Source organism: Zingiber officinale, chromosome 8B (genome assembly GCF_018446385.1).
Source record: "Zingiber officinale cultivar Zhangliang chromosome 8B, Zo_v1.1, whole genome shotgun sequence".
Lineage (NCBI taxonomy): Eukaryota > Viridiplantae > Streptophyta > Magnoliopsida > Zingiberales > Zingiberaceae > Zingiber > Zingiber officinale.
Window position 1 is genome coordinate 49,173,100 of NC_056001.1, and position 27,289 is coordinate 49,200,388.

Genomic DNA, 27,289 nt, shown 5'->3' on the forward strand with positions numbered 1-27,289 from the left:
GAACCATTTGCAACAGCTTTTACAAAAATGAAATGAAATTAAAAAAATATTATTACCGAAATGCCTCCTCATGGACTTCTATTGGTTGTGTTCCTTCAGGTTTATCTTGAAGGTGATGATCCACAGTCTCTTTAAGTAAATTCTAACAAGAAAATAAATTGTTAATAGAATAAAAATATATTTAAAAGTCGACTTAAAAAGTGAAATATATTATTACCTCAATTCATATTGCCTCGTCATCAATAAGGGCGCCTCCTTTCTTTCTACTTCTTCGACTCAATTGTTGTATTTCAATACGACTCGATTTTCTTCCATTTTCTTGAGACTAACAGGATAACAAATTCACATTTAGCACCAAATATTAATAGCATAAATTCTTCTATTTGCATAACAACTTATAGAAAGAAAATAAAACAGTAATAAATTACATTGGTTGTAATTATATAAATTACAGTAATAACAACTTACAGTAATAAATTCTATTTATATAAATTCTTCAAAAACTAACTATATACATTACATTGCTTGTAATCAATTTCTAGAATCCCATAAAACCTTGGAACTTCAAGGATAAGAGCATTAAAGTGTAAAACAGTAAATAAGCAGTGTGAAACTAACTGTAAGAAAGAAAAGAAATAATTTTGATTCTTACAAATTTATATTCCAATGATGGAATATTAGTGCGTCCTTGTGCATGAGTCCCTTTCTTTTTGTTCGCATTTTCTCTATTGATTTTTGAAGTTTTCTGGCACAAAAATTTATAAGGAAATTATAACATCTATAACATATATAAAAAACTATTAATACTAGTTGTACCTCGGTAGACTTCCAATAGTTACATAAAACTTCCCATGTTTGAAGTGTCAAGCCATGAGGAATGGGTTGTATTGCAACAAGCTCTTCTAGTGGAGTATTTGAATCATAAGATGTAGCTTTCACTTCGGTCCTCCACCTTCTCCACGCAGCCCCCATCATTTGCATTATAACTCTTCTATGGCAATTGGAGATACAGAAACGTGCCTATAAACATAAAATAAAATATGTACATGATTTAAATTCATGATTGAAATTATGATCTTGTAAACTTACAGTAACAAGTTTCCATGCATCATTCAAGCGATTTGTCGGCATTTTTCTCCAATCTAAAAAGCTCAGGGGCAACACAACTCCATTCCGTGCAATAGTCCCAATAAAATTTGCAAGAGTCGGTTGTAGATCACCGTAAGGCTGTCCCCTTTCATTGAATTTCACTACCAGCATATGATCGGGATGTAATGCATGAATATCTCTCATAATAGTCTTGCCACGTTTTCTTTTCTGAGCTTGGGATGAAGACATGATCTCATTTTCATCTGAAAAATATAATTTTCACTTAGTGTTGCAAAAAATAATTTTCTATTCATATCCAAAAACATTTTCACCTTGCTCATTAACCTCCTCATTTTGTAGCTCTAATGGTGAATGAGATGTTGTATCTTGTGATTCATTTTCATGATCAACTCCTCTATTACTCGATTCTTCTCTCGTAGATCGCCTTTGGCTATTTTGTATTAGCTTTCGCATTCTTTTGTTTGCCATTTTCAAAAGTTACCTACAAATCACAATATAGAAATATGAATGAAGTTTGAAGTGTAAAATCTGAAATTGTCATAAAATGTTCAAGCATAATAACAAAAGAGAACAAATTTTCTGCATTAAAAAAACATCTAGATAATTAACTCAGATATCAATAACAAAAGAGAAACAATGTTCCGCATTAAAAAAACATAAGGAATGAATTGTATTAGTCAAAATGCATAACTCTAGTAGCTGTAAGAAAAGATTTCTGTCAAAAAAAATTTAATCTAGTTGAAGTGGTTGAAGACCTACTTGAGCTGAAAATCACTATAAACAATAGCATAAATAGAGTTGGTGACGACAACACTAAAGAAACACTAACGAAAACAGAACTATGTTGTTCATCATGCTGCCTTCTTTAGTGATATTTACCAATATAAAAGTTATACAAAATTAATCTGATTTGATGAAGATTCAAAGGGACCGAAAGATAACATAATTGAGAACATGTAAATGATTGGCTCAAGTATCATCAATGACGTGGAAACTTTAGACCTTGTACACCATATATTTCTTTCAAACTATATCACAAAATAAGGGGAAAAAACTAAAACAGAAGCTCTAACAACACGAACTACATCAAACCTGATAAATGTAACTGCAAAACAATGCTAATAAAGAGTGCTACAAGGATATTTGTATACTTCTCAAATTCCATAAAAAAGTATCAAGAACATTGCCAGTGATTTTGTCTCGGCATTGCTCAAACATCCTTTGACTTGAACTGCCTATATCAAGAGATTCATCCCTTTGACAAAACCCATAAAAAAACCCTAAACAAATTCCAAAAGCAAAAGCCTTTACCTGCAAAGAGTCGAAGGATCAAAGACAGGGCAAAGAGAGGTTGAGGTATAAAAACTCTAACAGCAGATAGGATTCGAAAATAGGTCTAATAATCTGTAGAAGGCTTCCAAAATCAATATTAAGCAACATAATAAAAAATCGGAATCAGAGGATGAAGGAAACAGCGGCGGAAGGAAGAGGCGGAGGTTATGGTAGCTGCGTACCTGGGAGGAGACGGAGGTTCCTGGCTGTGTGACTAGAAGAGGCGGAGGTCGGAGGCTCGTCGACGATGGGATGAAGGTGAGTGTGTTTGTGGTCTGTGGAAGGCGACGAGGCGACTTTAGTGGGAATGTAAATTATGTTAAGGTAATGTGAGGGGAGGGAATTAATAGCGGGAATGTGAAATTTGGGTGCAGGAATGTGAAATTTGGGTGGAGTCTTATTTTTATTGTATTAATATTCATATTTTGTTTAATTAATTTAATTTATTAAAATAATTTTAAAAAATAGGGAATGTAAATTATGTTAAGGCAATGGAATTTTGATTAATATTCTAGACCTGGACCGATCAGGATCCAACCTGATCGGTCTGGGAGTCGCCTGATCGGTCTGTGGACCGATCAGTCCCTAGGCTGATCGGTCCCCAGACCGATCAGCCAACTCTCTGTGAGACTTGGCTTCGAAGCCTGATCGGTCTGTGGACCGATCAGGCTATGATCGTTTCCTGATCGTTTCCTGATCGGTCTGGTGACCGATCAGATAACTTACAGTGAGCCACTGTTTGGTTTCTGATCGGTCACCAGACCGATCAGAAAACCCATAGTATCACTGGATCGGTCTGCTGACCGATCCAATGCCCATGTGGATTTAGAAGGCCAACTAGTAAAGAAGCCCACTTATCACTAGCACATAACACTTACTCACTTCATTTCCACAATTGAATACTAGAGTACTTTTAAACATCAGAAATCTGGTTTCATAAGAAATTAGAAATCAGATTGAGAAATCAGAAATCAGAAATCAAATTCATAAACAAATCAGATTCAGCAAATAAATTCTGATTTCTAAAATAAATTCTGATTTCTGAAACAAATCAGATTCAGTATTAGAAATCAGATTGAGAAATAAATTCTGATTTCTGAAATTGCCTTCCATAAACCTGCACATATTCCTCCAAATTGGCACAATGGCAACTCAACAACAACATTTTGAAAACAGGTTTCTCAATTTCTGAATTGTAATTGCTCAAAAATCAGATATAGAAATTAGAAATCATCTTTTATTTCAGAAATCAGATTCAGCAAATAATTCTGTGGTTGCTGAAATAAAACTCAGCAGAACACCTTCACTTCATTTTCAGAATTGTAATTTCCAAGAGATTACAACTGAGTTCATGGAGAGTTCAAATAAGTAACAATTCCCTTTTTCCATATTGATTTGTACTCACAATACATTAGAAAAAATTCTTATTGATAGAGCTTTAGAATAATGAACGAAAACACAAAAATCAACTAAAGCTTTCATCATCTGTTTCATTGTTCACAACTGAGCTCTATATAAATATAGAGTGTTGGTTCTGTGCTTTAAATGTGACTTTTGAGTCTTTTTGCGCATTCATGGCTTCGACTAAATTGAGGTGATTTTCCTCACGAGTTAGATTATGGGTAGTTCTCTCTGTGTTTATGTGAGGCACTTCTTGGGTGGATTGTCGGTCGTTCATCTTATATATTTGTTTGTATATGTGTATACATATAATGTATTTCGTTGTTCACCCCTTGTATATATGATACATTTCTTTTGGATGGATTAATGATCGTTTATCCTATATATGTATGTATAGGTGTATACATACGATGTATTTCGTTATGAGTGGATTGTTGATCGTTCACTCTCATATAATTAAGATGTATCCTTCTTGGATGGGTTGCATGTCACTCACCCTTATGCATTTACATGTATGTATACATGATGTAATGACTTATTTATATTAAGTGAATTGTAAGTTATTCACCTTTATTTATACACACGGTTAAGGTCATGTGGTCAAATCTGAACAAGCCTAGGGGATGATTATAAGCCTTGAGCTTATTTACACTATGCGCATTACAAGCCTTCCAAAAGATCAATCACACAGTGTAGCATGTATTTGAGTATCGTTCATAATTTGAACAGAGTATGATCCAGCAGACTACACTAGGGGATGATTATATTATTTAAGGCAAAGCAAAACAACAAGTACTACTCATGATCCAAATTAAGAATTAATATTGACAATTTGTTTGCATATATGACGATGCGACAACATGTAATTTGTACTTTACAAAAAGATACGATGAAGCGATGGACAATTAATCTTGTGGACAAATTAATCTAATGCTGAACCACTATCAACTGTGATAAATCATAAACTCTATTGCAGAACCCAAAAGTCACCACTAGTAGGATTAATGACTATATATACTATTGCAGTTGGAGGTCAAAGAGAGTTCCCATGTGTTCTGGACGATTGATGAGTTGTGGATTCACACGAGAAGCGATTTGGTAGAACACCTGCCATGTTAATAAGCTATCGGAGCCGGACTGATGTCGAGAGCCCACTGCTCGCTCAACTCGGACGGTAGAGGCCACCCGCTCCAATCCTCCGTAAAGACCAGGACAATGCTTGCAAAGGTGCTTCACATCAAACACCCTTTTGCCGAAAAAGAAGTGAACAAGGTGCAAGAACTCACGAACGGTCTTTGGTAATTTGCAGTCACATGTCAGCATCTTGACTAGGAAGGCGAAGTCATAGGCGCCTTGGAAGGTAACCCAGGAGACAGGAGAAAAATGGCCAAAGGAAAGCAAGCCGGAGGTGGCCAAGTGCTGGGCGAATCTGCAAGAGTCGATGCCCCATATTTGATTCTTTTGGAAGTCGATGCCATTAGCCTTGAGCAGCTCGACGGAGGAAGGGGCGTAACGGTCGCGGCTGATGTCGAAGTCGCGGAAATTAAATTCCCACACGTAACGCACACAAGTGCCGTCGTTGTAGATGGCACATGGGAGGTTGCCGGCGGCGTCGGAGAGGGTGAGACCGACCTGGACGATGCGGAGGGCCTCGACGTTGGCGCGGATCAATTCGTAGCGCTGGGGGAGGGTGAGGGTGCAGTAGGGATTTTTGGAAGCGACGACGACGCCAGGATACTCTGTGTCCAATGCGACGAAGGGGTGGAAGGGGACGGCGGAGCGGATAAGGGCGAACTCCTCGTCGAGGTTATGAGCCCACACGGAGCGAACCTCGATTCTGCTGGTGCTGGCGGCGGATGAGGAAATTAGCATATCGTTGTTGTTGTTGTTGACAACTGCGACAGCCATGATGAGTTTGACGATATTAGAAATACCAAAGTACTGGAAGCTGGAGATCGAGGAGATGTTAGGTTTCGATCGATCGAGTGGAGTGGAAATTGAAGGGAAGAGTCGGAGGAGTTTAAATAGAGCAGCAGCAAATCAAAATCAAAACGAGAAAATCGCAAACACACTCAACAGAATTAGTTGGTGCGAAATATTAGGAGATATATATGGAATTAATCAGGACTTTAAGTCAAGGATAAACCCAGCAGTAATTAGCGAGCTCAACTAGGGGTTTAGTATAATTAATTAATTAATTAAAATTGTTGCCATCCAATCATTCCTTTTCTTTCTTTAATTAAATTTCACGTACGTGTAATTTCGTCATTATTTGCCTTTTGTGAAATTTCCACTCATTTGTTTTGGTTTGAAAAAATTTTTAAAAACAAATTTTTACACTCATTTCTAATAAATTTAAAGTATATGCAAGAAAATAAACTGGAAATCAAATCCGATAAATGATTGTCAGATCCGTGGATTAATTGGATAAATTATACGTTAAACTCAAAGTTAATTTTTAAACTAAAACCTATTGAGTTTAGAAACGGATTAATTGGATAAATCATACGTTAAACTCAAAGTTAATTTTTAAACTAAAACCTATTGATTTTATTTCTAAACTGCAATTGTAGCTATTCTTGTTTGGGATAAGCCACCGGTGATAATCTATCACCAGATAAATTTGAAAGCATAAGTGTACTCTTCCCTTAACCATCAACATTTTGAATATTTTATTCCACCAGAATAAAATATTTTACAGTATACGTCGTAATTAAAATTAGAATCGTAAAAATTTAGAATACTGCTTGTCTGCTTGAACGCCTACCATTGCATCATGACCGAAGTAAAAATAAAAAGTGTGTAATTCGGTAATTATAGCAGTGTCATTCATTGTTTTTTTGAGTCATTCATCTTCCTTTAGGCACCAGCTGATGGGTATCTTCGACCAACAGTGGTAACAGTTGGCTACAGTTATAAGAGTTGTCTTGGCTTTTAGCTCCGAATAAGGAAACCAAATAATGATTTAAGGGTATTCATAGCTGTGGAAGCTTTTCAAAAGCATTTTTAATGTCATATCAATCTTATGTTAAAAGTAAAACTTTCGTATATCTCTTCGTTATTAAAAATCTTTTAATAATTTCTTTTAAACCATTCATTTTTTCATTATATGTTTACTTATATATAATTAAAATTTAAATTCATAAATTACTAATATTGAATAATATTAATAATTAAAAAATAAATTGCATTACATCAAATAAAAGACCTAAATAAAAAAATATTGATTTTTAAAATTTAAGTTAAACAATTTTAGTTTAATAAGAGAGAGAGAGAGAGAGAGAGAGAGAGGGAGCCACTTTCTACCCTAAGAAAAAAAGGGAACTTCCTATCTAAAATGGGGGAGTTCGCCATTTAAATCATGTCAAGGAGTTTCCATCGTGGATACTTCAATAGTAATGGAAGAATTTTTTTTTTTTTTTTTTTTTTTGTCAAAGTGGGGTGGAAGTTGGATTCTTAAAAATTAGATAAAAGTTAATTAAGAGAGCAACACTATTTTTTAAAATCATCAATATTTTAGTTTAATTTTTTTTATAAAAGGACATCTCATCCCACCAACAATTCATATATAATTATATGACTATCATCTCGTATATTATTCCCATTATTACCTTCCATTTATATTTTTCATTTAAATTTTGAATGGAGAGCGTATTGTTGTAACTACGAAACTTTAACTGTTACACATGTTTAACAATTATTATAACAATTACAGTTGAGTAACTGATACAATGCGTATTTAATATATTTAAAAGCATTTAAGTTGTACTAGTTACGATTTCATAACTCTTACAATGCGAATTCAACTCTGTTCACCTACCATTCAGGCATTCACATTATAGCAACTAGGATTTCGTATATGCTACAATGCAGATTTAACTAATATATTCATATTGTAGTAGCTATTTAACCATTATTACTTCAACATTTATAGCAATTATGATTTTATAACTAATACAACGTGTCCCCAATTTTGACTTTAGACAGAAAATATATGTGGGATATAATAATAAAAATAGTGTAATGGAAGGTAATTGAATAATTATGAATGAGTTTATTAGTAGGGTAAGGCACTAAAGTGGCCGAGCCATAGTGGATGAGTCACTTAGGGAGGTGGATAAGATTACGAGCTCAAGGCGGAGATCAAAGAGTATTTGGGACATATGATAAATGATGTGAACCAATATGTGTCAAAGGGATTAGAGATGGATTTGAGTCTCTACTGTAGTTGGTTGGCACAATTGGGTTAAGTTTCATGCATGAAAATATGACATTGGAGTCATATTGCATGAAAATTAGTTTTTGATGTATATATACCATATAAACTCATGCTAAGGAAGTATTGTGGTTTAGTATGGATAGATACATCAAGAGGAAGCCAAAACTAGGACTTTAGGTCAAGGGTTCAATTGAACCATTTAGATAGTTTTGAATTTTGTGTCATTCTTGAGATCCGTAATAAATATATTTTTATATATTTTTTTCCAAGTAGACATAGATAAAATAAACCTCTCCACAAAATTTGGGATTTTTTGGAAGTCTGTGGAATTTCTGGTGCATTTCTGAAGTTGGTTAGAAAAAGTTAATTTTTGTAGAAATATGGTACCAGTCCACTGGTGCAGATACCAGTCGACTGGTAACAGTGTTTTTAGCACAAAATATCTTTGTAAGCTCATTTTAATGAAGGCAGTCTACTGGTAATAGTGTATTTCGAACACAGAGAGCTCTATGAGTAGAAATCGAATGGGGGTAGTCGACTGGTACCTAGTGCAGTTGACTAACACCAGCCTGAAAGTATTTTTCAACACTGTTCTTGACCGTGTCAACTCGTTTAGATGTATGAGATCCATGGGGGATAAATACATGAGTTTAGGGTCAATTTGGATGACAAGTTTTCAACAATTGGGATATTGTTGGAGCTCTTTTTTATGTATGGCAAAAGGAGAGAAATTTAGGTTTAAGTGGGAAACCTACACACTTTTGCCAGAAATCCTAGCTAAGGGGAGTTTAGGTGAAGGGGGAGCGATTGTTCAGGCAAAGGGGGAGAAGTTTACCTTTGCGAGAAATCCTAGCTAAGGGGGAGCTTAGGTGAAGGAGGAGCCTAAGGTTAGGTTCCATGACTTATGCATGTGTAGATGTTATGTTTATTCGCATTATTATTGCATTTATGTTTTCCTAACTTAAACAGGTTGTCAAACATCAAAAAGAGGGAGATTGTTGGAGCAATCTAGGTGCCCTAGGTTTTGATGTTTGGGCAAAGGTTTAAGTTAGGTTTATTGTTGTATTTAATATGCATTGTGAGTGTGCAGGATATAGATACAACAAGGAAAGTCCAAGTGTGATCTTGGCAAAGGAGTAAAGTCCAAGGATGAGTCTTGGCGGTGTAAGTCCAAGCATGTAGTCTTGGCAACGTAAGTTCAAGTGTGACTTGGGAATGGATGAAGTCCCGGAGGTGAGGAGCCTCTTGGCAAAGGAAGACCCGATAATATGGACAAGGCCGAAGGAAGCTCCAGAAGGCAAGACGTGAAGGATGGGGAGACATCCGAGGGACACGAGGCTGATGAAGGAGGCTAGAAGACTAGGTCTAGGTTGGTCGGGCGAGGACGAGTGCTAAGTGATTGTACTCAGGGCAAAATTCTATGTGTTTAGGATTTACTGTAGCAGTACCGTAGCAGCACTGTAGCGATACAGTAGCAACATTGTTGCGACACTGTAGCAGTCGACTGGTACACTGTAACAGTCGATTGGTAGCCGACCGTTGGGTAACGGTCGACTTCACATAAAGGACCAGTCGACTAGTGCATACACCAGTCGACTGGTAGCGGGAAAATAGCTTAATGTTTTCCTCTTGAGCTCTATTTAATAGAGCTCGGGGTGCTTGGGCATGGTTGACGAAATAGAGGTGGTTAATACCTATTAGTATTCTTCCAAAGCCTCCAAGCTCTTCTTGTGATCTAAGAGTATTTGGATCAAGGTTATGGTGAGGTTTCTCCACCGAAAAGGAGATTTGAGCTAGCCGGAGGTTTCCGGGGAGTCATTCACCGATGGATTGGGATCGTCCACCTTACGGACAGCCGTGGAGTAGGAGCCTTAATCTCTGAACCACGTAAACGCCTTGTGTTAGGTTTGTTTTGGTTTATTGTCTTTCCTTATTGTTTATAGGATTTACCTTTCTTCTTGTTAGTTTATATTTTTTTTTTCGCTGCGTACTAACAAGTGTATGAAGTGACGATTTGGGTAAGACGTTATTCACCCCCCTCTAGTAGACGTCAAGGTCCCAACAGGACCCACCTTGGGAAAGATCTTCGCCGCAATGGAGGTCAAAGTCAAGGCAGTTAATGCCCCATTATCACTGGGCGGCCGGGCGAGTGGTTTGCCCGACCGAGATATTAAAGGCCTGATCCGACATCATCACTAGCTCGACCACCAGCTGAGTTAGGACGCTCAAGAAAGGAATAAACGCAAGTGCCTGCAGAAGCAGGCCGAGCGGCTACCCCGCTCGCCCTTACATCAATGCTCAAATCAGCAGAATAGAGTCATAGCTGAGTAGACCACGCATGAACAACGCTAATACAGTCGAGCGGCTATCTCACTCGGCTAAGGTGCACGTACAGCAACTGGACAGTGGAAGTATCGGCCGAGCGGCTACCCCGCTCGGCCAAGTAGTAGATTCATCAGCCAAACAATGGAGACTCCAGCCGAGCGACCATCCCGCTCGGCCCAACGGCGGACGACACTGGGACAGCGAACTTTCAGCCGAGCGGCTATTCCGTTCGGCTAAGTAACAGACATAGCAGGATATCCTTCGATATCCTTTTGAGAGTTAGTGTCGTCGACGAGCGACATGGTCAAACAAAAGATCGTACGACGGAAGCTTCCACTGTCACGTCAGAGATATGCTCGACCCATTAAAGTATTGTATCAGGGACACTTTACTTACATGTTTTTTCAGGAAAAGCTTGGGATTGCATGCCCGCTTTAAGAAGCGTGCACACACGTTACAGAAGCCCTATATAAAGGGAGTCCAGACATCGGCGGAGGTATGCTTTTCTGGCGATCTCTACAATTACGCTACAGTTTTCGTTGCTTCTTCTTGCCTCGGCGGAGACTGACTTGAGCGTCGGAGAATCATCGCCGGGGACCCCTTCCTTAACTCGGCACTGACATTGCTTGTGTTGCAGGTGGGAGCGAAGTCCATCGAAGGTCAACCAGAGTGTCACGTCCTCAACGACCGTCTTCTAGACTTTCAAACATGATCAGGCGCCATTGTCAATGCCATCGACAATTTCTCCATTGGAAACAAGCACGGCAAGGGAGGATTCAATCCACCTTAATTAAACTTTGTCTCCGAACACGCCCCACTCTCGTTCCACCCTTTGACCTCCACACACGTCCTTCGACCTCCGCTGTCCGCACTCCCCACTCCGCACTCCGCACTCCGCAGCAAATTAAGCGTCTACACTAAACCTATATCCTAGCTCCGCCCCTGCTCGCAGCCATGCACAAACTCTTGACGGCTGCAGAGAGGTTGAGGAAGAGCTGCAGCTCACCAAATTAGTCACAGCTTGCAGCACCGACCTCGCTGTGAGTTTGCGTTCATGAATTTTTGGATCGAATTGACAGGAAAGGATCAATTTATCCGATTATAAATGGACAAAAAATAGTAAAAAAATGTGTATGGATGAATTTAAAGATATAAAAAAGAAAATTATCTAATTCACACTTTACACTTCAGAGTAAACAGGGAAGAATTAAAGAGCACAATCTAGCTTGCTCAGTAAATGGCGGTGGATGCTTACAAGTCAGGAACACTGTTTTTTCAGAGGAAAGTTTTTTGGGAGATGCCTGATCGAATGTAGAGACATTTGTGCAAACGGCATTTCTTTTCATGGTTTAGGATCTTCAAGCTTCTCTTTTTGGCATAAGGATGGGTGGCTGGATTTCCGTTCTCCATCTCTGTGCCTCTCGTTTATCGGACAAATTTCTAGCAGAGATCTTCTTGCTACTGCTCTGCCTGTTCAGCAATTGCTTGAGCAAAAACTTCAAAAAGTTTTCCTGTTGCTGTAACAGAGTGGTTCCTGATAGCTACTCGTGTAAAGTTTGTGGAAGTCTTGTGGGGTGGGATTAGATGTGTATGTGTTCTTCCTTTGGCTGATGCAACTGGAATGGATCTGGACGCTGGATTCGATTGAAAGGCACACTTGATAAGTCCATGTCCAAGATGTTTTGCACTGTTGCCAAAATGCTTGGATTGATAGCACCTGGTCGATCCACTGCTCCATCATTTTCCAGCCTACTACCTTAAATCGCATCAAACTTCTCCATGCTGCCAAAAGTAGCACCCAAACTCACTAATCATATCGAGTTAGATGAAGTTGTGTCCAGCCATACCTGAATCATAATTGATTTTAGTACACTCCAAATCAACCTCGACGCATTTAAGAATTGATCAAACAATCATAAATCACCAACCAATTTGGTGTCGGTAACTTGACAAAAACAATGGAAAGCATGGAGTGCGATTCAAGTTTGCAATGAGAAAGCAACCCATCCAACAAGTCTCCTTCTTCCAGCGACCTACTGCCACCATCACTCTCTATTTATTCAGATTCGCTAAAGAGATTGGCAGCCCAATCAGGTTTCAGAAGCTTGCACTGCACCATGAAGCAGAACTCTTCCTTCTTCCTCAGCAAAAGAGCTCTCTTCTCTCCCTGCCTCCTACCCTTGTTCGCCTTGGCAGTGCTCGTCGTCGTCCTCTCCGGCCAGGACTTCATCAGTTTCGTCCATCTCGGGACGCAGCGTCATACATTCCGGCCAACAAACGGTGATCCAACTTCCTCTCGTCTACTCCACCATCTGTTCTTTTCTTGAATTTGATAATCACAAGTCATTCCTCTGTTTCAGAGACAGTAAGAGACCGCCTCAGCATTGAGAAGCTGCCATTTGTGATAAGGAGAACGGAGGGGGAGTGCGATATATTCGACGGCAGGTGGTCGAGAGACGAGCAGAGTCGGCCGCATTACGACGAATCGGAGTGCCCTTACATCCAGCCGCAGCTGACCTGCCAGGAGCACGGGAGGCCCGACAAGGATTACCAGCACTGGAGGTGGCAGCCTCACGGCTGCGGCTTGCCCCGCTTCAACGCCACGCTCATGCTGGAAACTCTCCGGGGGAAGAGGATGATGTTCGTCGGCGACTCCTTGAACCGAGGCCAGTTCATTTCCTTGGTCTGTCTTCTCCACTCCGCCATCCCACACAACGACTCCAAGTCAATGGAGACAAAAGGCTCCTTCCAAATCTTCACCGCAAAGGTAAGATTCAAAGTCTTCATATCCATACTTCCTTCTTTCTAATTCTTTTTAAAATCTTAATCAGGATTACAATGCGACAATCGAGTTCTACTGGGCGCCATTCCTCCTGGAATCCAATTCCGACGATGCTGTCATCCACAGGATGAAAGACAGAATCGTGAGGGAAGGATCCATCGACAAGCACGGGCAGCACTGGAAGGGCGCCGATGTTTTGGTGTTCAATACGTATCTTTGGTGGATGACAGGCTTGACAATGAAGATCCTGTCAGTAGATCCACTTCAACTCGAATTTAAACACGTACGAGGTGGAACGTAACCTGACAATGTTTGTGTGCGTGTGTGTGCTTTTTTCTGCAGACAAAGAGAAGGATCGTTCACAGATGAAGTGAAAGATATCGTGCAGCCATCTACAGAGGATGCTTACCGCATGGCGATGACAAGCATGCTGGAGTGGGTACACAGAAACATGGATCCAGAGAAGACGAGGGTCTTCTTCGTGACAATGTCGCCTTCTCATGAAAAGTAAGTTTTGCATTACTTTACGCCGTCATTTATTAAGATTGAGAAAAATATGATAAATTTGCAGGAGCAAAGATTGGGGTGGCGAGGAAGGAGGCAATTGCTACAATGAGACGACGCTTGTCGAAGATCCCACTTACTGGGGCTCTGACTGCAGGAAGGGAGTGATGCAAGTTGTTAGAGAGGTGTTGGGCGAAAGCGAGGTGCCCATCACTGTGCTCAACATCACGCAGCTCTCGAGCTATCGCAAAGATGCACACACGTCGATATACAAGAAGCAGTGGACGCCACTGACGCCGCAGCAGATCGCCAACCCGGTGAGCTACGCCGACTGCGTGCACTGGTGTTTGCCTGGGCTGCAGGATACCTGGAATGAGCTGCTTTTCAGCAAGCTCTTTTATCCCTGACCTGAGAGAGAACTGTGTATGATCGGTTGTCATGTGTATTACAGAGTTAAGATATAAATCTAGCATGCATAATTTTTAAATTTAGTGTGATTTTTTATGTTTATCTAATTTAGCATAGTATTTAAGTTTCATATTAAACTTATCACATTTCAAATTTGACAAGTTAGAAAAGAATATATAACATAGTTTTATTATATCATGGAAGGTTGACACGAACTTATATAACATGTATGATTTTCTCAATTAAATGCGCACTTGAATAACTTTTACCATCTTGCATGTCTTATAATTTTCTTTTTCAAATTTTAGCTTTTTGTCTGAATAGGAACGAAAGATCTAAAATGCATTGCCAATCTTTCATTTATCTGGTCAATGTCTATGAACTTTGACAAACAATTAGTTTCATGAAGTAAAGGCTCAAGTTCTATTTATATCCTTTTGTATGACTATTTGACTTCTTGACTCCAAGCCTTTTGTTTCGAATTCTTTTATTATCTTTAGTCTTTTGCCAGTAGATATAAATATTTTATAAATAACAATTAAAAATATTTCTATTAATTCATAAGAAAAAGGAATAATTTCTCAAACAGATTAATACATGACACTCCCTCTAAAGAAACATTTCCGACCAATATCAAACCATCATCTTTATCTTTTTAAGTGATAATATATTCACATTCATTGCAACCTTCTTTTCTTGTTAGTTCTCCTGCAAGAGATTTCATAATCAATAATTTGTTACAATAATTATTCAAAAATACAAACGCAAATCAATAATTTGTAACAATAATTATTCAGAAATACAAATGCATATCAATTTAGGATGATAGCAATTATTTGAAAATACTATCCAAAGTCTCCTTGAACTCCTTGTACCCTTGTAAACCTTGAGGTCAATCTTCCTCAAGGAACTCCATTCATGCTAACCTTTACAAACAACCAAGCGACGTCCGCCTTTGTCTCTACCTTCAGTTACTCTTTGACATTTCATTAAATAACTACGGGTAAAAGAAACATTGACACCCTAAAAACATAACCACCCTAAAAACACACAAATTTTACATCTTTGATCCTAAATCAAAAACTTATTTCGCCACCAAGAATGCATCGACACTCTTGCGACTGGAGTCATCCTTTGACGAAGAATCGATGAAGTTAATCTCATCCTCCGAAGTACTCAATTTTTACCCATTGTAACTGACTTGTTCAATGCATCAGAGCATGACAGACCAAGCCATAGATCAATGTCCTTGGCGTAGCTTGCAATGTCTTCCATGTCGTTCATTTTCTTCCAAATCTTGATCAGAAACACCATTTATTCTCCGGGCCCGCCACAAATCGATTCAAAGTTCTAGTCTTGGCCTCAAAGTGTCGTTGACTTATCGTGTCTCTTTGTGTTGCTGGCTGAGGTGAAAGAGGACAATGGAAGAAATACGTCGAGACAGTGATGTAGGAGGAGGGTTGAGAGATTAAGATTTCTTAAAGGATAAATGAAGCGCTTCAAAGTTTTTTTGGATGAACAGTGGCAATGAAGAGGGTATTATAGGAAAGAGAATGGAAAGAGAGATATGCGATTTCGTCCATTTAAAAATGGGCTACGAGTTTTGGACCAAGTATATGATTTGGTAAAATGCTCTAATATAATTTTTTAATATTGTTTTACCTTTCGTGTGATCTTTTATGTTTATCTAATTTACCATGTTATTTAAGTTTCATATTTGATCCCGTCCGGAAGCTGAGTCGAATGAAGACGGGTCTTGCTGTGCTAAAAGTTGATGGAGAGTCATTGAGATGCTGAGTCAGCAAGGTACCCCCTGGACAAGTTCGCACGGGCGGTTCTACGAAGAGAGATGATCAAGATGATGACGCTATTGGTCTGCACACACTCAGACGAGTCCATCGGTCGTTAGAGACCAGAAACCAGGGAAAAAGTCCCCGGATCAGACCCTCCGATGCTCAAGTCAGATACTTTTTCCCCAGAAATCACATAGAAAGCATGAAAAAGTAAAAGACTAGTAAGAAATGACGAGTGAGCGTACCTGCATAAGGGACAAAGCATCCCTTTTTATACTGCAACTGAGGCTTCTGGAACCTGGCGAATGTCAGCGAATGTCGGGTGTCAAGCTCTGTCTGGCGGTGGTCGACACGCGGCTTTCTCTTATAGGCTGGCGGAGGAACCAAGAGGAGTGTGAGCCTCCGACCGTTAGAATATTCCCTGACATGTGATGATTATTCTCTGACAAGTGGTTACGATTCCTTGCATGCTTATTTGTCATGTAGTGTCCGGCCTGCTGACCCACCTTCGTCTCCGTCATTCGAAGTATGTACATCTCGACGACCTGCTGATTCCCGACCGCCTCTGCTTATTGCTATCCAAGGCAAGTACGTTCCGACCAGCACGTTGGGTCTAATTCCCGACCCGCATCTGCTTATTGTTATCCAGGGCATGTACATTCCGACCTGCACGTTGGGTCTAATTCCCGACCCGCATCTGCTTATTGCTATCTAGGGCATGTACGTTCCGACCTGCACGTTGGGTCTAATTCCCGACCCGCATCTATCTATTGCTATCCAGGGCATGTACACTCCGACCTGCACGTTGGGTCTAATTCCCGACTCGCATCTGCCTATTGCTATCCAGGGCATGTATGCTCCGACCTGCACGTTGGGTCTAATTCCCGACCCACATCTGCTTATTGCTATCCAGGGCATGTACGTTACGACTTGCACGTTGGGTCTAATTCCCGACCTGCATCTGTCCGATGTTATCCATGGTATGAACGTCCCGACCTGCACGCTGGGTCAGCTTCCCGACCTGTATCTGTCCACTGTTATCCATGGTATGAACGTCCCGACCTGTACGCTAGGTCAGCTTCCCGACCTGTATCTGTCCGATGTTATCGATGGTATGAACGTCCCGACCCGCACGCTGGGTCGGTTTCCCGACCTGTATCTGTCCTCTATTATCCATGGTATGAACGTCCTGACCTGCACGCTGGGTCGGTTTCCCGACCTGTATCTGTCCTCTGTTCTCCATGGTATGAACGTCCTGACCTGCACGCTGGGTCAGCTTGCTGACCTGTATCTGTCCGTTGTTATCCATGGTATGAACGTCCTGACCTGCACGCTGGGTCGGTTTCCCGACCTGTATCTGTCCTCTGTTATCCATGGTATGAACGTCTTGACCTGCACGCTGGGTCGGTTTCCCGACCTGTATCTGTCCTCTGTTATCCATGGTATGAACGTCCTGACCTGCACGCTGGGTCAGCTTCCCGACCTACATCGCTTCATCGGAAGTTTTATTCGGTATACCCATCCAATCAATAAGTTGGCTCCCTAGTCGCACTCAATCCCTGATTATATCTGACCCATGTATCCGATCCTCAATTGACTTTGATCATGTGGGTCAGGTCCATTTTCGATTCCCTTCGAGATCAGATCCGGCCCACCTCGTAAATACTGTCCTCTAACCAGTTCCTCAACTGAAGCTTTGACTTTAGCCACGTGTGCCGGAATCTTGACCTTCTTGTAATTCTGATTCTTGACCTCCACGATGGCATTGCCACGAAGGCTAGACTTTTGACATCCAGGCTGGTGTAACTTTTGACTAGCCACGAGGGCTAGACTTCTGACCTCCAGGCTGGCGTGACTTTTGACCCTTCTGTGACTTTGACTCCGCACCAGATCATCTCACATACCCCACATTTATACACCGTATCAATATTAAAATTAGTCTTTATGCGACATCTATAAAGTCTATTGAGAAGTAAAGAATGGAGTTTTAAATATCAAAATGAAGAGTTCTAATAGTCTTTATAAACTCCACCTAGTCCCTTATATATAACTTGCTCTTTTTTTTTCAGTTTGGAATTTGTTTTGCTACTCAGATAATTTTTTAGTTGGCATGAATTCAACTCTTCAAATCTATTAATTCAGAGGTAATTGGCCATTTGATCTGATCCCTGAAAATTTCTTATAGGTTATTAGGAAAAATTGAGAAGCGCTTATAGAAACTCATTCAGATGGTCAACGTTCTTAGGCTTGTTTCTCATAGGGGATTCGAATCTTAGATGTCTTGATTATCTATTAGAGGGTCTAACTATTCCATTACCCCGGAGATTTTGCTACATGATAATTAATATTAATCATTGTACCATTACCCTGAGTGCTTGAAATTAACTCAGGACACCCAAATTCCACTCAGTCGCCCATATACACGCATATGCATATACATGCATATATATATATATATAAATAATTTCCACAAACGCATTAATCAGGGATCTAGAATTCAAGATTCAGCTACGATATATTATTGAAAATTTCTCTCATTAATCAATCAGTGATCTAGAATGTGAAACTTAACTACAGCGTATTAATGAGAATTATTCTCATTAATTATTATAAAGTTCAAGACTTTCAATCAGAGATCTAGAATTCGAGACTCAGCTGCAACGTATTATTGAGAATTTTTCTCATTAATCAATTAGAAATCTTAAGTTCTTTTTAGTGTCACATCTTAGAATTGATAACACCGCGAGTAAAGAAATTTATATAAATATCTTAGGCCGACAAGATTGTAAAATATATTTTTCTTGATTTTTTACTAAGTTCAAGTATAATATTAAATTAATATTTTTTATAAAGGAAATTCTATTATAGTAATTTATTATTGGGATTTTCGAGTACTCACAAGAGGGTTCATAAATCAATTAACATGGAGTTCAGAAGGATCTAACATGGAGTTCATAAATCAATTAAAATAAATTTAAAATATTTTAAATGATCAAAAATTTTAATTAAACGAATCAATATCAATTAAGCTCGTTAAAAAACAAATCGAGTTAGGCTCGAGCTTCACTTAATTCGGATTTATAAACTCCATCCCATCCCCATTCGCCGTAAACGAAAGAAGAAACTGCAATGACAGAAAGCATCCATGCGGTCCCAGGTGCCGTCCTCCATCGCCTCATCTCCCGCCGTTCGATCAAAATCCACCACTGGAACCCACTTCCCCCCTCCCCCATCCGATCGCCTCCGGCCGCGACACTCTCCCTCCGTCGCCCTGGGGCTTCCCTTCGCCGCGATTTTTCCTCCCTGATGGCTTCTCCGGCACCCTCCTTGGCTCCGGGCAGTCCCTTCGAACTAAATGATAAATCAGACTTCGATTCTATCATAACCCCTGACGGTTTCCTCTCCGTGCTCGGCTTTGGCTCTCTTCTTTCGGGTAATCCTTGATCTCCTTCTCCCTTCGTTTTCCGTTCCGCTTTCTGAGCCATTATTGCTCTCCTTGTCGTTCTCCTCCGCTAATAGAGAGGAGTGCCAGGAGCACTTTCCCTGATCTCAAAAACTTCCGCATTGCGGTGCTCCGCGGGTTTCGCCGGGTCTTTGCTCATGTCGCGCCGATTTTTTTCGAGCGCGGAATTGCTAATGAGGCGACGGGGGTAACTAGTGAACCGCTTTGAACTCGGATAGTTGTTGTTAAATTATATGTGCTTTGCTCTAATTGATTGCGTATCACAGGAGGTCTCGAGTTTGAGTGTGGAGCCTTGCGAGGGTGAATTCCTTATAGTGACTGTATTTGAGATAAAGAAAGAGGGGGTGAGAAGAGTTTGTTTTTGTTTTTGTTTTTCAATTACTGGAAATTGACCTTCTCGGGTCTTTGACTGTTCTAAAATTTTGCAGGTTCCTGCCTTTATAGAGAGAGAGAACGAGTTCAGATTTTTAGCCGTGAGTTATATTGGTTTGCTCGTTCATCTCATTGGCTTGTTTGGTTCTGCTATTCTTTTTTCCCCTGCTTGACACCTTGCTGCTTTGGTTGGATGAGCAGGTTTACCCTGAATATTTAGATGGTATTTCATTTACAAACCCTGCTGTGAGTGTTCAATCATGCTGTGACAGCACTTCTTTCTTATGTTTGTATTTTCTATTTGCTTATCTATAATTTAATTAACTGGGTTAAAAGAGTAGATTCATTTAATGTTCCAGGTGGTTTGTGCACGCTACAGCGATGAAGAATATTTTCATATAAGATGCAAAGGTGGTGATTCTGTCCTGTAGAAGGCTATTTCCCTTTTATTGATGTAGGTTCTAAATGCTAAACAATTGATTGTCTGAAGGATGGAGCTTCTAGACAAAATGGTCCCTATTAAAGATGATTTTGGCTTTGAAATATTTATCCTAATGTCATACTCATCTTTGCTATATGGGAATAACATTTAACGACATAACAATGTAAGATTAGGATTATTGTGCTTTGTTCAGAGCTTTCACATAGGAATGTTTGTTATTAATTTTTATATATAATTACTGAGAACTACTTTCTGTATAACATATTTGTGTCACTGGTTTTCTAGAACAGAAAAAATATTTGTGATAGTTGTTTAGAAAACTTAGATCTCACAGTTTGTTATATTACCTTGGGCTTGGGTATCTTGGTAATATGAATCTATGAACCAGTCGGGATATCCTAGATATCTTGTCATTCATATATGATTGTGTAAAAATACTTCTCTCTATGACTGTATCTTTGCATAAAGGATCAAGAAGATAAAGTCCAAATCTTTTTCCATTGTTGCTGACACTAAATGAACTTACTAGACACATCTAAGATAAATTCTTTGGTATATTTTATTATAATTAATGAGAGCCTAGACAGAATAAGCACAAATATCAATTGGTGGAGATAAATTTTAGAAATCAAAGGATTTAAAATAAATAAAACTAAGACTAAATATATGAAATATAGTCTCAATTATATATATATATATATATATATATATATATATATATATATATATATAAATAAGTTGGATGTACACAAAATTTGTATCTATTATTCAACAAGAAGATATTCATGAAGATATTATATTGGAGAGGGATTGGGTACTAAAATGGAAAAAAAGCTTGTGTGATCTTTGTGTGCCTCGTAAAATAAAAGAAACTTTTACAAGATTTTGGTACTGTCATCATACTTGGAAAATTAAGAAATAAGTAATAACATGAAAGATACTGCATTAGAGATAATACTAAGATACATGTCTGTGGTTGCATGAAAAGAATAAAAAAAATGATATTTCCTAGTAGAAGTTAGATATATTTCTGATAAATGATAAAACAGGATAAAGTACATTAATATAATTGAACATGTTTTTGCTACACGAATAAGATTCATAATTACACCAGTGAAATCAACTTAGGGTGGAGATGTGGAGATAGATGTTCGAATAGAAAACTATCTTGGAATATTAGAAGTGGCATGACAGATTGAAATATTAGTTGCAATAATGACCCCATAGAGTTGAATGATTAGATAACATTGAATGAATAGATAACTCCCTTGTAGCCGACCAAAATTAGTTGAGACTAACAGTTTGTTTTTTGTTGTTTTACCATGTTGATGTACAATTTAACTAGAAAATGTATGTAAAATGTAGGAGACTTTTTCAAAATCTCTTCTTTCTTTCTTTTGTATTGTTGGAAAGTAATTATAAATGATACCTAAAATGGTATTGTTAAGTTAAATCACATATCTGCCTTTATGATTACTGTTGTAGAACACTAATAAGTGAATAGATGATGTGTCTAAGGGCTTATGTGAAATGGTGTATCACATATAATGTACATGGGCTTAATTGAAGGAGCAATTTCATTTTCATTGGAAACCTTGTTTTAACATGGTACTAGAGTAGTTTTGCCCATGCTCCATCCACCATCGACTCTAGTTGGATGCTTTCTCATGGATTGTCATCATTAAGATAGTTGATGACAAATCTATATTGATTGTGTATTCTTGTCTCTTGGAATATGTGTAGTATGAAATCACATATTAGATTGTCGATGCACTGTGTCTGCGAGCTTAGGTGCTACTCGCATTGCGGAAAGCAAGGCGACAGGTTCAGGCTGGTGGCAAGGATCGATGGCGGCCGAGATTGGGCAACAATGGTGATACTGATGATGTGTATTTGGAAAGCAGCAGTGGCAGTCATTGGGGATAGGCTAACGCATGGCTGCTCGGCAGTCAGAATTTGAGACGACAACATCGTGGAAGTAAAGTTGGCTCCCAGTGCGGCAGTGGGTCAGCAACCCCGTGTGTTGTGCGCTTCAAAGGGGAGGCGCAACAACGACTGGTGAAACAACGAGCAACAACCAACTTCGTGCATGGATAGATGAGGGAAGGAAAGAGTGCTGGCAAGGAGGTCATGGCCAACCGGTGGAGATACATGCACGTGGCCGAGAGTGAGACGGTGACGCACCGCAAAGATGAAAGTACGTGAGAGGTAGAAGAGGCGGAGATGGAACCCTAATTTCAAATCCTTAATTTCGAAGTTGCTCTGATACCGTGTTATTTGAGATAAAAAGAATTGATAATCTTTATTGAAGAGTGAGGGATATTTATATACAAACTAGGAATCTATCTTAAGAAACTATAATTAGGCTAATTGACAAATATATTAACTAATATATACAGATAATATGGTAACTAATATATAGAGATAATAGTGTCATTGCCATAATCATCACCAAATGTTGGTATTTAAAGTTATATAGATAGTTGCAATTGTAGAGTGTGTTTATTGTTGTTATCTTCATATTTTTCACTTGTTGATTGAGTATTAACGTTGATTTTGGTACATCCATCTGTCACTATGAGTAGGCCTTCTCTTGGATGTTAGTTATGCAAAGTGGTTTAAGGACAACTACACCTTCACCAACATCACACAGATAAGGGCATTCTAAAAACTGGGCGCACCTTTTCTTTATAGGAGGCAACCAAACCATAGGGATTTTTTTCAGTCAAATATTCAACAAAGTTCTTAATACCACAAAAATTGAATAGCCATTTCTTTGTGATACGTTGTATCTATGACCATGGTTCACATGATGATAGGCATCAATTGGCATCATGGAAATGGATACAATGTTGGGATAAATACATATCATTGTGACCCCTATGCCAAAACAAATCTAGTGGTGCCTATCAAAACAAGTCTTATCTTGGTTTGTACCCAACCAAGAGAAAAAGATTCTCATCCAATATCCTATTCTTCGATTTCATCTAGCGGTCACAAAGAGGATATGAAACACTATAAGAAAGAGGTAGTGGAAGAGAGGAAACCAAATGGAGCACTAACAACACAAAGAGGGGTGAGCTGGAGTTGGAGAAACCAAGATGTATACACATATTGTACCCATGTTTATTCCAATTCCAATTACACTACTCCAAGTCTAACTCCCAGTGGCGAAGTTAGATGTATTTATAAACAGATTGAGAGATCAATTTCAAAAAAGTTAGATATACTTGTTGACACATTGAGAGATCAATTTCAATAGTAGATATCCTAGAAAAATTATTTAATATTGTTCTTGAAAAATTATGGGGTTAACCTTATTAGAAGCAGAACTAATGCTCTCATATGATGCACGAGAGTTTAAGTATTATCATGTTGCTCTAAAATTTCAATTTGATTGACTTTCTAAGTGCTTTTGGCTTATGGTTGGAGGAGTTAAACAAGTGGAAGGGTTTTATAGAATTAAACTTTGAATTAATTTCAACATACTTTTTTGAAGCACGATGAATGTTGCCATAACATGGTAATGAAATTCTAGTATTCTGATTGGAAACTAGAAATCTAGCAGAAAATCCATATTTGACATTTTAAATCCCATGAATTTTGAGGCGCCTAGTTATATGCCACATCATTCAAATAATTTTGGCCATTCAATTATTGATCCTAACATCAAATGACGGTTGCTGCCATTCAAAGCTCATGTTGCTTAATCCGTGTGTGTTGTATGATAAAACCCTCGAGATTGCCTTTCTCCTATTTTTTATTTGTATAGATAATTTCTCTTCTGTTCTATTAAAGAAAAAAATTATTGACAAGTCAATTTCTCTTTCTTTCTTCTATTAAAGAAAAAAATATTGATAAGTCAATCAAGCTGACTTTCATGGCGAGAAAGGCAACTATGTCATAGTCTTTGCTAGATGTGTCGTAGATGCATTGCAGTAGAAGAAAGTGAAAGAAAAAATGGGAGAAAGAAAAATTGACTCATCTATAATTTTTTCTTTAATGATTTTCCCAAGTAAATAATACTTCTCCCGACTAACTAAAGGAAGTATATTGAGGCAAAATTATATATTATTTATTGTTATGCATACATTTCTTTAAAGGGCATGAAGTAAGTTTGTTAAGATAGTAGTTAAGAGTAAAGTCTGGAATCTCTCTGCTTTGCTATTCTTCGCATAATGATTTGCCCAAAGGCTCTTATTGTAGTTTTTAGATGATATGTCTAGTAATGTTTTCATTCTATTAGTTAAGATGAGATATGAAAGATTAGTACATGGTATCAAAGCAGAATTAACTTTTCAAAATTCTTATCATTTTATTTTTAAACCAACCATGGAAATAATAGATGTGTTAGCATTATTATCCTGAAAATCGCTTTTATTAGTGAAAATAATATCAGATTAGTATTGATAGTTCATTTAATTATGATAACGTATTGATAGGAGTGTTCCTATTTGGTTTTCACAACTGTTATCATAGTTCAGCCAATAGTAATTGCACCACTGTTATATTGCATCACAAGGTGTCATCTCTGTTATTTTCATAAGTGAGAATTCACAGCGAGTTGTAGTAATGAAGATTTATTCTAGTGAGTAACTTAGTAAACCAACATGGTGCAAAGTTGATGCTCAAGAGAGTAGTCTTCTTTGGCAATTTATGGTGCTATTTCATGATCAACTTTTGACCACTCAAGTCATGTATGAGATGAAAGCTTGAGCTCTCATTGTGTATCATTTATTATTCAAGTATACGTGATTATTGAAAATTTCTTTGATTTTTTTGTCAGCTAACATAGATGAGTACTTATCATGATAACTGGCAAGCATTGCCAGATGATTCTACAGAGCTAATTCCCTTTTACACCAACCTTAAGAGAGAACAAAAGCAAGAGAACCAAATTTATATTATGCTTTGCCTTCATGGAATATGTTCTAACTTGACCAATTAGTAGGGATTTTAGGTGGAGTTTCTATTAGATGTTTTTTACATAAAAGTTTTTATGTTCTTGACATTCTTTCCCTCATAGTAGATGTAGGTTTGATATGGTTAGATAAATGTTAGCTTTGAATCTAATGTTACATACAAGTTAATTTATTGTCGTGCCGTACGGTTATGATCAGAAAGCAGGAGCACAATACAGGATCTTGATGACAAATGAAATGGGGTATGTCAGGTGGAGATCCTATGCCCAGATCAAGGAAGGGGGTGAAATGATGCACAAAAAAGGTTCTTTCCCTCAGCTGGGTCTTCACAGCATTTGGTGAAGATGGTGAAAAATTAGCAGGAACAAAACTAACAAGGCCAAATGATTAAGTGAGCAATGCTGGGAGAACTAGAGAGGCTGCAATAATGGAAGTTGGTTGCAAACTTAGTTCGTAGCTCACCAGAGGCTGTGAAAAAAATCACCTTCTCTTGCGAGGTGGACTGGGGACACTATATAAGATGTTGTGTGGCCACACTACTAGAGAAGACATTGTGTAGCTACAATATTGGAGAAGATGCTACTGTGATGTACCACTTGATAAGATGTGTGCGGAGGCAGCACCATTAGTTGCACAGCACCTAGGTTGCTGTAAATCGTCTATAATAACCTTAGTATCGAGTTGTTCGATTTGTGAAGAGTAAGGTGACCTCAGCTATGCAATATATTAAAATTATTTAAATTTAGGTCATCCTCAATTTACATAATAAAAAACAAATCCTCAACTTGTGTTATGCCCTTTTTGCTTAAGCTATTACACTCATGCTGCTATCTCCTTGACAGGTAACAAGGGCACTTTTTTCAATCAGTATGGACGATACAACATACAGAAGATATGGCGTGATGATATTTTGCCTTGTCGGATATATCTTAGGCATTGGTAAGTAATTACTTTTGTGTATTTCCTATGTGATACATCATACACATATGATCTAGTTTGTAATTGGGTCATCAGGCGTTTCCTCTTGATAACTGATTGTAACATTATCTGTCTAGTTAAGGGGGAAAATATGGAATGCTAGAACTCTTTGGGATCAACAGAGCAGTTTAGGTTTTGGTCTGGACTTAGGTTGTCAAAGAATCTTGTGGGAATTCATTAGATTTCTTCAGATATTTTTGTACTCTGCTATCTAAAAATTTGTGAGCAATTTCATAAACACTGCTTTCATAAACCCAATTCTGCAGTGTTCTCGCTGCCAAAAACCTCGGGGAGTTGGCCTATGACAATTTCTTAGATCATACCTTCATCAGTGACCGGAAAACATCGATACGGGAATACTTGAACTCAACTGGCTCAGGAATTATGGAAGAAGAGCCCCCAGAGGTTCTCAAATACCGTTATGGTGGATAATTTGGTACAATTTCAATTGTTCCATCCCAAATAACATGTTGGGAAAGCTCAGTGGCATATCTCCGTTGCCTGCTGCTTTGCAGTCAATACTTATAGGACTATAAAATCATTAAGGCAATTCAACCTCAGAAACTCCATTTCAATATTTTCCTGGTTGTATTTCTAAAATTAGTTTTATTTTGTTTTATTTTTATAAAATGGTTGCTGGATTTTCTTTATTGCTCAAGTCATAATCAGATGAACAGCGGAGGTACAATGAGTTGAGTTTAATTCAAGAACGGACCCATTGAGCAGTCGGAGGAATATGATGTGCTTCCAGAGAAAACAAAGCATTGACCTTTGTGACACATAAATTAGCAGCTTCCAAAGATTGCAAATATGTGAGAAGTGGATGAGGAAGTTGTGAAACTATTGAAGGTCAGGTTCAAAAAGGAGATTCTGATGGAGCATGCTAGACTGCTAGTGTGGTGATGGGTAATGAATAGAATGGAAAATATGCGTATGGTCTGGCACAACTTGGGCCATGGGCAACATGTCACGCCAAACAGCTGTGTTGTGGTGGGTAGGTTGTACCAGAGGTTGGGCCACGTACAAGCAGATCCTAGGAAATGCCAAACTCATACAAATCTGGGTTGAGCATGACCCATGTGCTGGGTTTGACCCGGAACTTGTAATTTGGATTTCAAGTAAAACTTAGAAATTGGTATGGTCAATGATTTAGTCGACTAATAGTTTGATTCAATTGATTAGCATGTGAGTCACTAGAGTCAACTCGAGTTGGCTTGCTAGCAAATAGATTATTTTTG

At 38.5% G+C, this 27,289-nt stretch overlaps 3 protein-coding genes across 3 annotated transcripts; 2 read left to right on the plus strand and 1 right to left on the minus strand.

The window, feature by feature from the left end:
• Positions 1-4,860: 4,860 nt before the first annotated feature.
• On the minus strand, positions 4,861-5,751 carry LOC122013790 (probable CCR4-associated factor 1 homolog 11). Its single transcript, XM_042570019.1, has one exon. It carries the CDS (start codon positions 5,749-5,751, stop codon positions 4,861-4,863), a length of 891 nt encoding a protein of 296 aa, XP_042425953.1.
• A 6,722-nt stretch (positions 5,752-12,473) lies between these two features.
• Positions 12,474-14,189, plus strand: LOC122016090 (protein trichome birefringence-like 33). The gene is made up of 5 exons (XM_042573276.1): positions 12,474-12,667; positions 12,748-13,154; positions 13,219-13,418; positions 13,512-13,676; positions 13,741-14,189. The coding sequence occupies exons 1-5, from the start codon at positions 12,505-12,507 to the stop codon at positions 14,078-14,080; spliced, it is 1,275 nt and encodes a 424-aa protein (XP_042429210.1). The 5' UTR covers positions 12,474-12,504; the 3' UTR covers positions 14,081-14,189.
• Positions 14,190-18,984: 4,795 nt separating this feature from the next.
• Positions 18,985-26,709, plus strand: LOC122014511. Its single transcript, XM_042570748.1, has 8 exons — positions 18,985-19,307; positions 19,394-19,524; positions 19,604-19,681; positions 19,766-19,810; positions 19,911-19,955; positions 20,069-20,120; positions 25,916-26,012; positions 26,318-26,709. The coding sequence occupies exons 1-8, from the start codon at positions 19,004-19,006 to the stop codon at positions 26,481-26,483; spliced, it is 918 nt and encodes a 305-aa protein (XP_042426682.1). The 5' UTR covers positions 18,985-19,003; the 3' UTR covers positions 26,484-26,709.
• The last annotated feature ends 580 nt before the right edge of the window (positions 26,710-27,289 follow it).

Excerpts from the sequence above, each read along its gene's own strand:
- LOC122016090 (XM_042573276.1), top strand. The coding sequence starts at position 12,505 with ATGAAGCAGAACTCTTCCTTCTTCCTCAGCAAAAGAGCTCTCTTCTCT. Across the intron at positions 12,668-12,747 it reads TACATTCCGGCCAACAAACG|AGACAGTAAGAGACCGCCTC; the intron begins GTGATCCAACTT and ends CCTCTGTTTCAG. Across the intron at positions 13,419-13,511 it reads GGCTTGACAATGAAGATCCT|ACAAAGAGAAGGATCGTTCA; the intron begins GTCAGTAGATCC and ends TTTTTTCTGCAG.
- LOC122014511 (XM_042570748.1), top strand. The coding sequence starts at position 19,004 with ATGACAGAAAGCATCCATGCGGTCCCAGGTGCCGTCCTCCATCGCCTC. Across the intron at positions 19,682-19,765 it reads TTGAGATAAAGAAAGAGGGG|GTTCCTGCCTTTATAGAGAG; the intron begins GTGAGAAGAGTT and ends AAAATTTTGCAG. Across the intron at positions 19,811-19,910 it reads ACGAGTTCAGATTTTTAGCC|GTTTACCCTGAATATTTAGA; the intron begins GTGAGTTATATT and ends TTGGATGAGCAG.
- LOC122013790 (XM_042570019.1), bottom strand. The coding sequence starts at position 5,751 with ATGGCTGTCGCAGTTGTCAACAACAACAACAACGATATGCTAATTTCC.